The following is a 16,966-nucleotide window of genomic DNA, read 5'->3' as shown; positions in this document are numbered from 1 at the left end:
GGGGGGCAGTTGTACTGGACAGTTTTTGGAATATGTTAGACAAGAACTTGTATGGAATGGTTTGGATAGGGGTGATCCTGTGTTGAGCAGGGGGTTGGACAAGATGACCTCTGGTCCCTTCCAGTCCTACTTTTGTATGATACTATTTCCTGGTTCCAAAATGGGAAGTATAAGGATATACTAGGCCCCCAAATTTCATTTATAGGCCCTGATTCGTCCTATGCTTATGACAGAATCTAGTCCTAGGAAGCTACACATAAGCTTGATGATGCATACATAATGAGAGAGAAGGAAAGATTGAAACCAAGCTTAGGAAATTTGTACATTAGTTCTATGGTATATTAAAAAACACACACATAGGGATTGTATTGTTTTTTTCCTCCTAGGAAGTATACCACAGTAACTGACATAGTAATAATTTACTTTTTTTTTCTCATTCACTACTAAAAATACACCATATATTGCTGCCCATAATGATAGAAAGCATGTTAATACCACTGCAATCCAGTGTGATTATCGTGAGATGGTCAGGTAAGTTTCACAATAGCAGGTGGTATCTCTCATAATGGTAACTGCAGTTAAGTGCCCGTGTATGTGGGTTAAAGGATTGACGTGATTTCACCTTTATACAAGAAGCATTTAATTAGATGACTGCATTCAACCACCCATGGTACCATGAAGATCCAACTGTGATGTTTGAAAACCCTGTTTAGGAAGCCTCAAAAACACTGAACCCTTTGAAAATACGGTTTAGGAACCCATACAGAGGGAACATTTCTGTATCTTTTAATAAATAAAAAGGGTAAGGTAAACCTTTAACTTGTCACTTTCCTTTGTCAGCTGTGCATTGACTACACCGAATCAAAGTACTTCACACTCCTAATTGATGAGAACCCCTTCCACCTAGATTGAGTTGGAAGATTATGTCCAGTTTTCAGCACACAGGCCTAGGATCCAGCTGCTTAAAGTATAGTTTAAAGTGTAGTATCTTAGGGCAACTTTACACATGCTCTGGAGTGGAGCAGGGTGGCACTTTAATTAGAGCAGCTCTGAAAACCACTCTAATTACAGCACCTGCAGCATCACATGTATTCAGCATCCCATGCTTCAAAATGGTGGCAGGGGCACTTTGACTAAATCTCATTTAACAAGCTTTAATTAAAGCACCCCCCACTGCCATTTTGAAGCATGGGGACACTGAATATATGTGACTTAGAGCCTGCTAGAGCATGCTAATTAGCACACTCCACCAGACTCGATTAATCAAGTCTGCTCCAAAATGTGCTAATCAGCACACATTGGAGCACAGACGTGTAGCACGTGTATAGGTGCCCTTAATAACCAGCTCTGTTCACAGCACTTCACCTCTAACATGGAATGCTTGGCTCTTTAGTACTAGGAGAGAAGGAAGGGGCATGGTAGTGTTCTTTGTTTGGCAATTAACCATTCACTGGCTTTTTTTGTTGTAACGTGCACTTCCTCTCTTGTTTTCATTCAAGCTTTGTACACCATGGAAATTAATGTGGAGAAAGACAAACAGACAGGAGAGACCAAGATTCTCTCTACAACACCTGTTGGTCCAGAGGGGGCTCATCAAAAAGGACTGAAAGTCTATGATGATGGTACCAAGGTAGTCTATGAGGTTCACTCTGGAGGCACAGTGGTAGAAAATGGAATACATAAATTAAGCCCAAAGGATGTTGATGAACTTATGCAGAAAGCTGGACAATCAAGTGTAAGAGGAGGGTATGAAACAGTGACTGTACCAGACAGAAATGTGATAGCAGATGGAAATCTTAGCCATATGAAGGAGCAAATGCTCTTCAAGGAGGCAAAGTTGGAAATGGTACATAAATCCAGTAAAGGGCATTCTGTGGATCCTCAACACCAAGCAAAACTCTCTGGTGATGCAGTCCCAGAGGCCAGTGCTGATCAACCAGTGACAATGATTTTTATGGGATACCAAAACATTGACGATGAAGAGGAGACAAAGAAAGTGCTAGGCTATGATGAAACTATCAAAGCAGAACTTGTCCTTATTGACGAAGATGACGAGAAGTCATTGCGTGAGAAGACTGTGACGGATGTGTCCACCATGGATGGAAATGCAGCTGAGCTGGTCTCTGGAAGACCTTTGTCAGACACAACTGAGCCCTCCTCTCCTGAGGGGAAAGAAGAAAGTCTGCCCATGGAACCAGCTCCAGGTACACAAAAGAAAAAGCGCTGTCAATGCTGTATTGTCATGTGACCACTTCTTCCTTCCCTGTTCTGATCAACACCTGCTCCATCACTTCTTTAGACCTCACTGTACTTCTAACTGCAATACTGTGAACTGGAAGTGAATGCCTCCATTGCCTTGCAGTTGGGTTGCTTTGATTTCTAGTTCTTCAGGAAGATGAACGCATGATTATTTTCCCATGAAATGTACTGATTGTTTTTTAGTTTTTATCGAGTGAGAGAAAAATGGGAAAGTGAACAAATGTTTTCATATTTATTTTATTTTATATATATATATATATAGAAAGGAAACACTTTTTACATTTTACTTCATGTATCTGGCAAGTTTGATGAGATTCCTAATGTTTTTGGCAAATCTGAGTTTCACAGAAGCCAGATATGAGAGCCTTAAAAAAAAATCACATTTTTAACTTTATTTTATAAATCCTATGTTTTATTTGGGGAAGGGGGAGGGGATATGGCATGGGTCATTTTAATGTTTTAATTTGCTAAAACTCTGACACATCCTTCCCAGAAAATTTGCATAGTTTTATTTTATATTAACTTTTCAGCTTAGTTTGTGGTGTCAAAAAGCCATTGGCCATTTCTGCTTATTGGTAAAACCAAAAGTGGACCTTAATTATTTTTTCTAAAAAATCACGAGTGATGATTTTGCCTTATACCAATCTTCCAGATTACAGTATTGTGCGTCTACTTCATCTCCTTAAATTATAGTTGAAATCAACTTGACATGAAAAAGATCCAGCTGTCACCACAACTGAAATGTTGTTACTGATTTAATTACTTGCTTTTCAGTAACTCTTTCTATGTTTATTTATGAGGTTTTACTGCTGAACACTGACATATGAGAAATGCTATGTTTCTGTTTCTTTGGAATGTGAAACAAACATCCTTAACAGTCTGACCCACTGAAGTCCCTCGCAGCACTTCTGTTGACTTCAGTGGTGGTAAGAACTGGTTCTTATTTCGTACCTCTTTTCAGAGAAGTATTTCTTGATAAGTGTACCCAAGGTGCACTCATATACTCACAGGCATAGGATCTGATCCTGCCAGTCTTAATGCTGGCAAAATCCCATTGAAGCAAACAGACACTTTGCTTCAGTAGGTACTTCAGGAGAAGGACTATGTCCATGAGTCTGAGATTTCCAAAAGTGACTAATAATTTTGGATGCCTTGATTTTCATTTTTTTAATCTTTGAGGACCCTAAACGGAGCTTGATTTTCAAAAAATGATTGTCAGTTGGTCTCTGAAAATCATGCCCCCCAAAGTGCCTCAAGTTGAATATCCCAAAAACTGAGGCATCCCAAATCAACATTTGGCTTTGAAAATCTTAGTCCATAGACTCTACTATGGTGGAAAAGAAACCAGCTTTTTCAAGGCAAGGGTATGGACCTGATTGTGATCTCACTTAAGTGAATTGCTTCTGATTTCTACCAGTGGAAGTGAGATCAACATTAGGATATTTTTTCTGGTGGTATTAAAGTACTTTCAATCCTGGGGGTTATTTTGAAGTGTCTTTGAAATGTCCAGACTTCCAAAAAAAATAATACAACAAAAAAAACCTCTTTGCAGTCTTGGGTGGTTTCTGTGACATTTCTGCTCTTTCTTGGATGGTGCTTTTACTGCATTAATTGTCAGTTCCAAACATCCGCTTAAACAGAGTTTTTGCTCTGTACTCTTTTCTTTCTGTGCCATTGAGAAAGATGCTTGTTCATGGTAGCTATAGTATGAAGTGTACAAAAAAAAAGAATTTATAAGAATTTATTCTGCTCGGCCATTTTGCCATTAATAGCAGTGCGTTCATCTAACCTTTCACAATTTACCTAGCTGACCTTCAGCAAAGGGTAAGTCAAGATGAGAAAAAGATAGCTTTAGAGACATGGCTCCTGCTAAATGGTAACAGGCCACATGTTCACTGCAGGTACTGGAAATACACAAGAAGCCTGATCTAATGTGTAGTGGGTTCCTCTTGGCAATAGTGTGTTTTTTGGATCAGAAAGAGGCCTGTTTTATCAGCTGGGATTCTTCAAAACATCACTCGATCTCAATCAGGCTTTCAAGGTCAATGGCTTTATCAAGGAAAAAGCTGTCATGAGCCCATCAGTATGGCTATGTGACCAGTGGTTTGCTTTCCTGTTTTGGAAGCCTGCAGCCTGATTTTTTAAGAGGGGCTGAATTTCAACAGCTCTAGATGCCTCTAAAAGTCAGGCCATTTTTAACTCCATTGTACTTAGCTGACATCTACAGCTTTGAATTTTGCAGCCACCCCAGCGAAAGTTGCTACAGGAGAATAATCCATAGCAGGTGAACTCACACGAGTAGCAACTTAAATTCTTGGAAGTATAGGTGTGGAGCTCTAGTCCAGTGGAAGAATATCAATTCCTTAGCAATTTTTTTTTACTATAAAGGGAAATAAGTTAATATCTTGCATATCTTATTTGCTTTACTTCTAGCTTTTCCTATTATACAACTGAGCTCAGCCAAGTCACACATATAATGTACATTCAACAGGGACTTGCCCAATTTAGCAGTAGGTCCTGGGCTTATCTCCTTCCTAATCAAGATACCACTTCATTATACAAGAACTCTTTATACAAGAACTTTATACAATAACTCTCCCATTCAGGGATCTAATTTAAAACAAAAATATCTAAAGCAGCTCTTCCAGCCCTCTCCTCTTGGACTTGTTAGGTCTTTAATTACATAATGAACTTCAGCCTACCATTTTAACCCTTCATGGCTGCCCTCCTCTTCCTAGCTGAAGCTTCCCCCTCCCTCACCCCTCCCCTCAAAGGTTCCTGGCAGGTTTCTTTTCCTAGGTCCTCTGCTTAGGAGCCTTGAAAGATTACCTCCACCCCAATGGGCACTTACACAGATAATCCTCCCCTTCTTTCAGACCTCTCACTTCAGGCCTGATTCTCTTTAAAGTCTTGCCTCAGGGCAGGGTCACTAGGACATGCCTGTGCTTTGGATAGGCCTATATAAAACAGACAGACATGGCCCTTTACTGGTTAGAAGTAGAGCACAATCCGTAAACACTTATTTCTTACACTGCAAACATGGTATTGTTCAGGTATTGCAGCTAATATTTAATGCCCCGGTTGCAGTCATTCATGTGAACATCATAGTTAATGGGCCAATGTTAATGCAGAAAAACCATGGCTTTTTGGTAGAGAACCTAAAAAGGATTTGGGTTTGCTTGGGGCTTTTTGTTTGTTTTGTTTTGCTTTTTACTTTTTGACCAAAACTGGTTTCCTGTTCAGGGCTGGGGGGTGGAGAAGAAAAACTTTCATTCTAAACTGACAGGGTCAGATCCTCAGCTATATTAGTTTATACCAGCTGGCCCCAATATTTTTAATTCTTGGCAGCAAGTCTCACTGCATGAGCTAGACTTTAGCTTCTTCATTTTAACCTCTTTCCTTTAGAAACTGCAGCCAAATTAGGTGGAAAATTCAAACATGTTAACATAGGCTAATGAATGTACCAGTATATAGATTTCTATTGCTTTCTTGAGCTTCAGAACAGGTTTATTTTTCCCCCACTCCTAGATATAGACTAGCTGGTAGAAACCTGCACAGTCAGAAACAAAGCAAAAGGTTCACTATCTGAAAGGTGCAGAGATAGATTTCAAAGGGAGATTTCATAAGATTATCACAATGGAAGTTTCTATTTCATTTTGTTTTAAACAAGCTCCCTGTTTCTGTTTAATTTAAGCTATAATCATGTATGTTGCAAGTTCAGCATGAAAAGATACTTACAAACAAAAGAAATAGATTCAGAACCTGGTTCTGTGACAACATTTTGCCACAGCAAACTGTGCGCCTTAACTTTTGTAAGAAAATTAACAAAACACTTTTCAGTGTATCTTTTCCTAAACCAGAAAAGGTAGCCTATGAAACTTTTTATATTTTGTATTTTCTAAGTTTTTTACAGATTTACTTTTCATGTTGTCCCTAGTTTTCATCAGGGGACTGTTTTGTTTTTTTTGACAAACCACTGCATTTTTTTAAGAGAGAGAAATACAAAATCATAAAACACAACATTATCCTTAGTGGCCAGGCAATCTCTTTCAATTACAAGAACTTCAATACAGAAAGAAAAGAATTACAGGGTTGTTTTCTTTTTTTATTTCCCGTGGCTGATGTACTGTATGGTATATGTTTACAGAACTCCTCTGGTCTGCCTTTGTGACGTTATCTAAATGAATGACAAAATAGGTATGATGTGCCACTTGACAGTTTGCCTTAGCACTCTTAATTTTTCTTCTTCTTTTTGTGTGTGTGTGTGTGTGTGTGGTTTTGTTTTTTTCCAAACAGTGCAGGCTGTATTCCAAAGCTGTATGAACACAACATTATCTTTCAATCCCCATAAATGACATAAATGTGTGCAGACCCTTCTCAATTAAAAGACCGGAGCCTCAACTCTGGAGTGGTGTGATTGATAAGGCCCAAGTCTTGAAAATACGTATCCATAAGCTTAACTTTACTCAGAGTCACGCCATTGAAATCCATGGGACTATAAGTAAAAGGGAAATGTATACACATAAGTGTCTGCAGATTAGTACAGGGTGTAGTTGAGGACTTATTTGTATACCTGGTAGCAGTTTGATGCACTGCAGAAGTACCCACTGGTCTTAGGCTCTTGAGAGGTGCTTTGTGCATTACTATTCTCACGGACAAAGAAAGGGTGCCCAGCATTGCTTGGGATTAGCTTCTGAGCTTTAGTATTGCTACCACTGCCATTATATTACTGATATAACAATATTTGGTACCTCACTAATGACCGTGCTATCAGTTCCTCCACATTCTGTTCAAGTAAACCAGTGGCTCATAAGTTATCTCTGTACTTTCAAGAGGGAGTACAGAGATAAAACCTCAAACACGTGCTGAGTGGGAGCAAAATGATGGCATACAGATCTGTCAGATAAGGGTGCATTTCTTTAAATACATTTTTAAATAAGGGTGCATTTCTTTTTTATTTAATCTAACCAAGCCAATTTACTTCTCATTGCATACTCTGAAAATAAGTGAAGATATAATAGAAAATGTAGAATTTCACATTTGTGTATTTTTTTAAGGAATAAATATTTTTATAACAAAAGAACAATCCAGAATAGGAATAGAGCTCCATGGTCTCAACATGCCCAGGACACTGAGTCTCTGAACTTTCTTTACACTGTGATGATAGCACCAAACTTCTTGGAATCTTTTGTAAATGAAATCATACCTTTTGTCTGGACATAGGTCCACAATACATTTTTTAAGAAAAATGTGAAATGGAATCTAATCAATATTAAACAACTATTTAAAATGCAGTTAAGTCAATAACATTTAACCGCAACCAAATCTGACCCTAGGTATGAAACAACTAAATAAAAGATACATTTCAGAGCATCTTAATTGTTTTTCTCTAATAAGCCCTCTGGGCAGTTCCTATTATTAATTAGAGACACAAAAAGTGAAATGACTGAAAAGTAGTAAAATTAAGTTTTTTTATCATTTTTTTTCTATTTCATCACTCAGCATTTCAAAAGTCAATGTTAGAAAAAGAAATCATTATCACAGAAAACGTAGCATAAAATAATTCAAAAAACTATGTTGATATTTTTCCCATTTGTTTAATGAATTATGAATGCTCAAACCTTGACAAACTTTGACCAGTTCTATCTCTATAATAAAAAGGTCTGGAGTTGCTAAAATGATGCTGTGCCAGGCATTTTCATTACAAGAATCCACTTGAGTACTGGGTGTAATGATAAATCATAGATGATAAAATCCCATAAAATTAGTTTGTACTCTGTGTATAAACAGAAAGTTCTATCGTATGATACCTTTAAGATGATAATTTAATCCAAAAAGAGTGTAAATTATTATGTAATATAAAAGTATTCGTCTAATATCCTACCTTGTAAATATTGACAAGAGTGCATGAATGTTCTTAAAATTATCCAACTTAATTTAAAAAGAGAAATATTAAAAATGCTGAACACATGCTAGCCTTCATCCTCCTGGTTTCCCATTTTTGCTGTTCTCTTTTAGAGAAAAAAGCAAACAACTTTCTCAATGAATAGTTCTGGGTTCTACAGGGCCAGTGAAACCAATAGCCTTACTGCTGTGCACCAGTGCCAATCAGAGGGACTCCGGATAGTTGAAGTGGGCAGATCTGGAGTGTGAAATTCTGCAGCTTTCCTAACCCCTTTCTTGGGGTCATGCAGATTCATACTGTAAGCACACTTCCCCTGTTACTTAAACCTGCATTTAAGTCTCACAGACTTTTTAAAGCCTTCCCTTAAGGTTTGCTCTTCCTAAACCATACCAGACAGATGCCAATCCAGCTTCCTCTTAAAAACCTCCAATAAAGGTTCCCTCAGCAGCTTGTTCCAGTCTCTTCCTTTTCTTACAGATAGAAAGACTTTCCTGAGGTTTGATCTAAACCTATTTTGCTGCACTTTAACCCATTGCCACCAATCCTGCCCTCTGTGGCAGGGGAGAATGATGATTCCCCATCTTTCTATGGCAGCCTTTCAGATTTTTGTAAACTGTTCTTGTGTCTCATCTCCTCTTCCCCTTTATATCTTTTCCTCCAAAGTAAACTAATTACTTTGGTCAGTTACTGACTTTTTTAGTAGACTTTTAAGACTAGGCCCTAAGTCCCAAGACCCCCCTTGGCTTAACGGAAATATTCGTATATATAAGATTAAGCACAAGTACATTGCTGACAGGCTCAAGCTATACAGATGTAAGGGAGGCTTCCACTGCTTTAATTAGTCTGATATTTAAATTGGTATAGTTCAGCTGATGCACATTTCTAAAAGATTTGACACTTTAAATATCGCTTTCTGGCTAACAGGAAACCCAAAGACCCCTTTTTTGCACCTCCCCAGGCTTTTGTCATGCAGTAGTGACTGGTATACTGTTGGTGTGAACACAATATGCACACAAAACCATTATATAAAGAGAGAGATTGGGTTTTTCATTAGAACATTTCCCCTCCCCATCTCTGCTCTGTCCCTCCATTTTCTGCATTTGTCCGTAGTCCTGGACATCCTACTGTTCATCCTCTTCCTTTCCCACCCCTTTGACTTTTCTTAACCCAGCTTTCTGTAAGTAGAGGGTGAACCTCATAAACTAGAGTACAGAACTCAACTGCATGGAGAGCTGTGCAAGTAGGTAAGGTAAAAAGATACTGGCCTTCCCCTAGCCCAGTGGTCTCCAACCTTTTTAAATAAGATCACCTTTGGCATTTAAAAGCAGCCCTAGATCTACTGTACACTGCCCCCCACATCCCCCCACACCCAGCAGATAAGTCTATGGAGAGGAAAGGGGGGGTGCAGATCAAGGCAGAGGGAGAAAAAAGTATTTGGGGGCTTGCCTCCCCAGCAGGTAAGTCCCACCCAGCCAGGGCCCCACTCAATTTACCCCCGCTCCTGCTTCTGTGGCACTATCCCTTACCGTGGGGGCCTCAATCTAACCCCTGCCCCTTCCCTCCACCATGGACTGACCTGCCGAGCTGGGGCACGTGCGTGCATGCACATGGGCACTCAGCCCCCCACCCCAGCCTTGGATCGACTCCAAGAGGCTCTGAGATCTACTGCAAGAGGCTCCGAGTTCAGCCAGTGGATTGAGATCCACTGGTTGGTGACCACTGCCCCAGCCCTTAGCTATCTCACATATTTTCCTAGATGATACCAGGCAAGTTCTGCTCTCAGCAGAATCCCTCTGACATCACTTAGGTTGCAAGTGTGTACAATTAAGTGGCCCCCACTAAAATCTTCCCAGTTCCAATGGTTAATTTTACTGCTTTGTTCCCCATTTTTTATATGAGTGTTACAGATAGCACAGTATAGACTGATGCCCTCAACATATGAATGCCACCCTGTGTAACAGAAGGTAGAATCTGGCCCCTAACTGTACCTCACAAAGTCATGCTGCTACAATTTAAAGTCCATCATTGGACAATACAATTTGTACAGAACCCTCTCAATAAAAGCAGTTTGTTTTTTAACGGGCAATCGGCATGTGAAACAGTTAATTCTGCTGTGCAGTAGAGCAAGAGGATCTATGTGACCATCAAAGGCCCTAATTCAGCACAGCACTTAAGCGCATGTTTAAAATTACTGTATACAGGCAGACAGGAGACAAATCCATTTAAAGGCTTTAGTGCCAGTTAGTGACGAGGATATGTGCAATAAGGGTAGACAAGAAATGCCAGGCCAGGAACAAGGACAAACAAGCATTTCTAAAAAGTTTCCTATCCCCTCCCTACCACACCCAAACCATTAAAAAGAAAAAAAAAAGATGATTCTTTTAGGGGTTCAAGAAAATGTTGTGTAAAATGCAGCTTTTATGGTGAATGTAGGTTGTGGATGAGACTTTTTTTTAAGCTTTATTCGCCCACTTTCTTTGTGAGCAAATGTAAATAAAATCCCATTTGTTGGGGAAAAACTGCTGTGCTAACACTGGATTAGAATCGCTGGGATAGCTGCTGTACTTTGTAACCTGAAGTGTACTTTTTTTACTGTTATGTTATTTTTTTCTTCAGATTAAAAAAAATCAAACAAGAAAAAATGAAAACAAAACAAAAAAAAATCCAAGAACACTGCCAGCAACAGCCAAGCTGTAACTGTGGCTTCTCTCTTTTTTTTTTCTCTGTACAGTATTACTAGTAAATAAATCTGCCTTTTCACTGCGCCTCCTTCTGTGTCTTTGTGCTGTTTTCTCTCTAACTCCCACTCTTCAAGATGCTCTGTGATCTCAAGGACATAATGCAGTGGAGCACCCTCACTCACTAAAAGAATTAATGTACTAACCCTGCCCCCATTTATTTTTTTTCTCCCCTACTGTGCTGGGCTGCTCCTACTGCTACTTCTTTTAGATGCTTCAACACATAATTAACTTGTCATGCCTGTTACTGTGCCATTTTTCTTTTCCTTTTTCTTCCTCATGTGATACTTTGCCTGACACACTATAGGCCCTCTTGCTGTAAGATCAAATGGCACCTTCTTCTCTTTGTGGAAGATAAAGGCTTGATGTTAATCAGTAAAGCAATACTTCACAATCAATTTACTTTTGAACCAGGGAAAGTATTCCATACAGTATATTTAAGTCTCAAGAATAATCAGTGAAAAGATTTGGGTATCGTTCAACAGAACATAATTTTCTTCCAGGATTTATTTCAGAAAAAAAATCCAGCACAGTTCTATTTCATGTAAAAACAAGCTTTTACATGGTTTTTAAACACCATATTTAGATTAATAAAATTGCTAGAAAGGGTGCTGTATCCAAATGCTCCTATTGCCCTTGATGTAATTCAGAAATACAGTTTACACGCATCAAATCAAAGTAATTCACAACAAATCACTTGTCTTATTCTCCACTGCTGTCCCATCCGCTGCCTCTTTTGCGATTGCCTTAGAAAAAATAAGGTAAGCTATGTTGCATTTTGTCACCTTACAATTGACATCTGGGGGATAGAATAGAAAGAATGACCTCTGTTAAGTTCCCTGTGGTGATAGTGCTTCTGGCAATAGATAAAAACATGAGCATCAAATAGGGGGAAAGGGTTTTATGTCTCCCTTTGGTGCTTCATGTTAAAGACTTGAAAGGTTGAGGGGTAGATTTAAATTATTTTTTCTTATCTGTTTTTGAACAAAAGAAATGCAGGTTTTATCTAGTCTGGATGACTAAGTGAATGACAACTGGTGTTTTTATGACATTCAAGATACCAAGGAAGTGAAATCTGATTAATTGAGAGAAGAAATTCTGGAACGTAGTGATTCAGACTCTTTGGCCTCATCCAAATCATAGAATCATAGAAAATTAGGGTTGGAAGGGACCTCAGGAGATCATGGAGAGTCCACAACCTCTCTGGGTAACCTGTTCCAGAGTTTTATTACCGTCGTAGTGATGTGCATGGACATTTGGTTCCCCAGGGGCAACTAGCAGCAGCACACCTTGTGCCGCTGCTAATTGTCCCCAGGGAACACCTGTTCCAAACGCAGTCTGATGCACAGCAAGTTACCCTGGGTGGGGTAGGATATGCTGGGGTCAGCAGCCTTACCTAGGGTCCTGGGGGCCTCCTGGGGCTGCAGCAGTGGCGATCCTACCATGCGGAGCCAGGCCGGCAGTAGGGTGCAGCTCCGGCTTTGCGTGGTGCATGCTTGCTACCCTGTGCACTGCTCCACTTTTTTTTTTCCTGCAGTTTTTTTGACTCCTGGATATCCAGGGGTCAAAAAAACCCTTTTGTGTCACTTCCTTGCAATTCAGGAAACAACTGAACGTGCAGTATGTGGCGCCACAGTCATGTCTGTGATGCCACATGCCACAGGGTCATGCTTATCTGGACGTGGTCTTTGGGTGCATCTACATGTGCACTTTACTGTGCAGTACACCAATTAGCTCCACAGTAAACCATTAGCATCTACACATGTGCCAGTATTAGGGTGCAGTAAACTAATTAACTATGCCGTAAGATACTTAAATACTGGTAGAGTAATTAACTGTGCTGAAACATACATGTAAATGTTAACTGGGGGCATAAATTAGACCCAGTCAGCCTAGCCAGATGGGGGTCTGCTCTGCCTCAGCTCAAATTGCTGCTGTCCCAGTCGCACATGTGACAAGGCTTGAACTTCTCCACAGTTTATTGCTTCATATGAATTGTATGTGTAGATGCACCCTTTGTGTTGCAAACATTTGTGTGAAAGTTCTTGAGAAACTGTCCAGTCTACATATTGGTGTTAACCAGGAGATTCTCCAACAAGAACAGTTCAATGTAGGACATGTCTATTGTCACTAGGGTTTAAATGTAACAGTAATCAACAGACACAAGCTCCGTCTCCCCCCTTTCCAAATCACCTTCTAAAAGTTAATCTTTTTTTCATTCTAATAACTTTTTTTTTGCAATAACAAATGGGGGAGAAATGCTTAACTCTAATAATATATTTAAACCATATTCTTGCTGCTCTTCTTACGTAGCTCCATTGACATCCATTGGATTACTGATGGAAATGGAACAGACTGGTTTAAACGATGTCCCCTGCCTTTATCATGGGGGTCACACAACTCCATTATTGAACTGTGACTGTACATTTGCAGCCTGCTCCTCTACTCTTTCCATGCCCTGAGCTCCCACTGACTCCTTTATTACAATTGGAAACTTTGTTCTTCATGCCATCCAGTTTGGCCCCTACATTTTAAGAGGAACAAAGAGAAACAAAAATTGCTTGTCATAGCATGAATGGAAAAATGATGAAAGTCACAGCGTTTTCTGTTACCAGACATTCTGTTCTCGCATTTTCCAGTTATCACTAGGGATCTACCCAGCTTTCTGTTATATTATTATTTATGTATTATTTCCTGAAAACTGCTCTCTCCATGTTGTTCAGTGCATAGTGGAGAAACAGCATGCTCCCTGATGAGTTTACAAATACCACAGAAACACAGTACAGCACAAATCTACCACCAGTTAGGGGCCTGGTAGGTGGATTCACCTGAGAGAATGGTGAGCTTTTACTTACTGACATCTCACAGCTATTTGGGAAGTGATGACTAACAATGACAAGCTTTACAACTGATGTGTTTTGAGGAGATATCAAAAAGACAATGGCTGGGGGTTCACAGATTTAGGGGGAGGTGTCCCCAGCATGTGGTCTACACATGCATCTACAGAAGGGAGAGTGACAATTTTCAGATGACCTGAAGATCTGCACATGGTCAGTCCAAAGTGAAAGGTGACATCTGATGTTAATTTAAGGACCAGAATTGTTTCTGAATTAAAAGCTCCCCTCCTTTTTTTAATATTTAAAAAAATATTAGTCACTTTTTCTTGCTCAGTATAAGAATGCTTCATATGAGAACTCATTGCACGCAAAAAAGGTGGTATCCTGGAACTTGGGAGATACAGGTTCAAGTTCCTGCTCCACAAAAAACTTCCTGTTTAACCTTGATTGCAGTATTTAGTCTTTTTCTCTTTCTCTGCTCCAGTTTCCTATCTTAAAATGTGGATAATAGCACAGTCCTGCCTCAGAAGGGTAGTGTGAAGAGAAAGACACTGAAGACTGAAGCACTAAGATACAATGGAAATGGAGGCCATAAAACCAGTAAATAGCATGCTGGAGGAGCTGGGGTACACCTGAAGGAGTAGAGACGCTTTTGCCAGCAGCCTCTGTGTCTGCCAGTTCATGCTCCTGTGACATGAGCCATGCCACATTTTTTCCCAGCTTTTTCTTTTGCTAATGGGATTTCCTGGTAGCAAATGTTGTCCCTGCACTGCAAACTTGGAGCCCAGGGCATGTTTTAACGTTCCCCACATTCAGTTTGTGGCACTGCAAACCACACACCCCTGCTCACCTGTATGCGGCCAAAAATATATATTTAATCTCCCTTTGAAATCAATAATAGACTGTTTTTTTCAAATAATGTAAATCAGTGCAACTCCACTAACATAAATGGAAGTAGGTCTATAAACTCCTTTGATTAAGCAAAAATTAGCTATATTACCTTAGGGTTTTTGCAACTAAGGTTGAATTAAAAATACATAGTGTAGGATTGAAGCATTTAAGTAAGCCTATTGCATGGTTAACATTTGGTTTTTTAAAGCTCTCCAATAAAATATGCAATAATGGAAACATATTTATCTCTAGAGAAGCTGACAGGATTACAAACAATTCATTGGTGAGGCATAACAAATATTTTCCCCTCTTGACTGAGCAGTTTTATGTAGCTAGATGTATGGTAAATTTCCAGACAGGTGGAGAAAAGTATCTGTCAAATACCAAGTGCATTAACTGTGTATAAAAATGCAGCATAAGATGCACTTGGAAGTTCAATGTTATTGCTCTTTCCTATTATAGAAGCTGTTGATCGCTCTTGAAATATACTGGGGGTTAGTAAATCAGAAATAACCAAGACAGATTCTGCGACAGGGAGGGAAAAGTCCTTACCTTAACATAAAACAGAAGGCATTCGTTATATTATTACTACAGAGTTTCAAGTCTGCTGATATACGATGTTTTTCTTGCAGTGTCAATTATGGCATTACATAATTATGAGAAAGTCTCAACTTTCATTTAAAAATTAGTAAGGTTCTAACCTAGTAAGGTTTAAGAGAAAAACTGGAAACAAAGAATACTAACCAAGTTTACACATTCTTTGGGCAGGTGTCATCTTTGTTCTGTTTGCACAGTGACTGTCAAAGAGCATGCCATGGCACCCTAGGGTGCCTTTAGATCCTTTTAGTGGTGCTGCAAGGTGCCATATAATGTTAACACTGTTAAGTGTGCAAACATGGTTCACAAGATGAACCCAGGGATTTCAAATAGGGATCCATAGCGCTAAGAACATTCTCACCTGTTGTGGTCATTCCAAGTTCTTTGGAACAGAAAAATTGCTGTATTATTATTCTGTAGTCAAAAAATGAGTGAAAACTAAGAGCTGGCATGTTATGAGTGGTATCTCAAGCCTGAAGAGGGTTGCCTCTCATCTAAAAGGGTTGAGAACCACTAGCCTAGCCTAGACGCTGGTCCATAATGAGAGATGGTAATAACTGAAACAATTAATAATAATCAGAGGCAGAACACAAATAATACACAGATGTCTCTAATTACAATCTCATGAGTTTGAACACATGGAGGGGGTAATACTGGTATTAGTTTATCACTTGTATCTGATCATGCTTACAAGTGTGTCAGATATCAACCAAATATGTACACAAATATAGGACCTGCCACAAACAGTATATTTCTCACACTTATACACTTATATGTTCTCCTGTGCTTCTTATTAGCCAGGACAATTACAGTGGAGGAAAAATTAGTGTCTAAAATGGTTACCATCTGTTTCAATATTTTTTTTTATTGAGCACTCAAATATATAATAGAATTCATAATTACTCAGTAGAAGTTGGGCCAAATGCTGATCTGATCCAGAATCAATAAGACCACTCACATAGTTCAGAGGTGTTAAAGCCAAAGGGAATCACTACTGTATTATTTACTCTGACCTGAAATATCCAACAGCTTTTGCTTCTGTTCCCAGATCTCACTGCCACATTCCTCCAACACCATAAGGAAGAATCAACCCACGGTAGCCACTCACTTAAAATTAAGCACCTGTGTGTCTTCAGGATCGATCCCCTGAGCAATCCCACTATAGCTCCACGGGATGCAGCGAAAATCTGTGTTTGTCCCATTTAAACACAAAGCGGTCACTGTAATGTTGAAAATGGGGTTCGTCAATATTTACCTGAAATAAATCACTTTTTGTTTTTTTGCTAGTGGGTGAGTGAAATATTATTCAGCTGTTGTGAGAGGATGACTCTAATCCAGCCCCAGGCAGCGTTTGGGAAGCAGTCCTTTAGGCTAAAGACAGAGGGTCAAAAAGCCTGAGACTGAATCGATTTAAACTAGGCAGCTTCCTCTAAGCTGCGCAAGTTGAACCAGTGACCAACTGAACTGACATTCAGTTTTCAATTGGGAAAGGCAGGGGGAGGCCTGCACTAACCCAGGGCTGCAAGGGCACGGGAGACAGGGGATGCTAGAGCAGGTCTCCCAGTGTGCTAGCCATTAGCAGCCCAGCCAAGTGTCCTCAAACCCCTGCTGTCCTCCCACAGGGGGTTGAGGAGCCCCCTGTCCGGGAGCTGGCCCACCTTGGGGGAGCCTCCCCCTCAGGAGGTTTCCCCAGCCCTGGCAGCCCTGGGGACCTGAAGGGAACTCGCCTCCCCCAGCTG

At 39.8% G+C, this 16,966-nt stretch overlaps 2 protein-coding genes across 4 annotated transcripts in view; both read left to right on the top strand.

Annotated features, from left to right (window-relative positions):
• Nucleotides 1–2,263, top strand: part of PALM2 (paralemmin 2) — a gene marked incomplete at its 5' end in the record, with an annotated part of 30,368 nt that extends 28,105 nt beyond the window's left edge. Inside the window, one exon of the mRNA XM_025216058.1 lies at nucleotides 1,500–2,263. Within this exon, the coding sequence (XP_025071843.1) occupies nucleotides 1,500–2,248 (749 nt within the window). The remainder of the gene's footprint in view (nucleotides 1–1,499) is intronic.
• Nucleotides 1–16,966, top strand: part of LOC102378731 (A-kinase anchor protein 2) — a 265,411-nt gene that overhangs the window by 26,261 nt on the left and 222,184 nt on the right. The gene's annotated exons all lie outside the window — the stretch shown is intronic.

Source organism: Alligator sinensis, unplaced genomic scaffold, assembly GCF_000455745.1.
Source record: "Alligator sinensis unplaced genomic scaffold, ASM45574v1 scaffold371_2, whole genome shotgun sequence".
Taxonomy (NCBI): Eukaryota; Metazoa; Chordata; order Crocodylia; family Alligatoridae; genus Alligator; species Alligator sinensis.
Note: the sequence above shows the minus strand (reverse complement) of the source record. Positions and strands in the feature narration are given on the sequence as shown.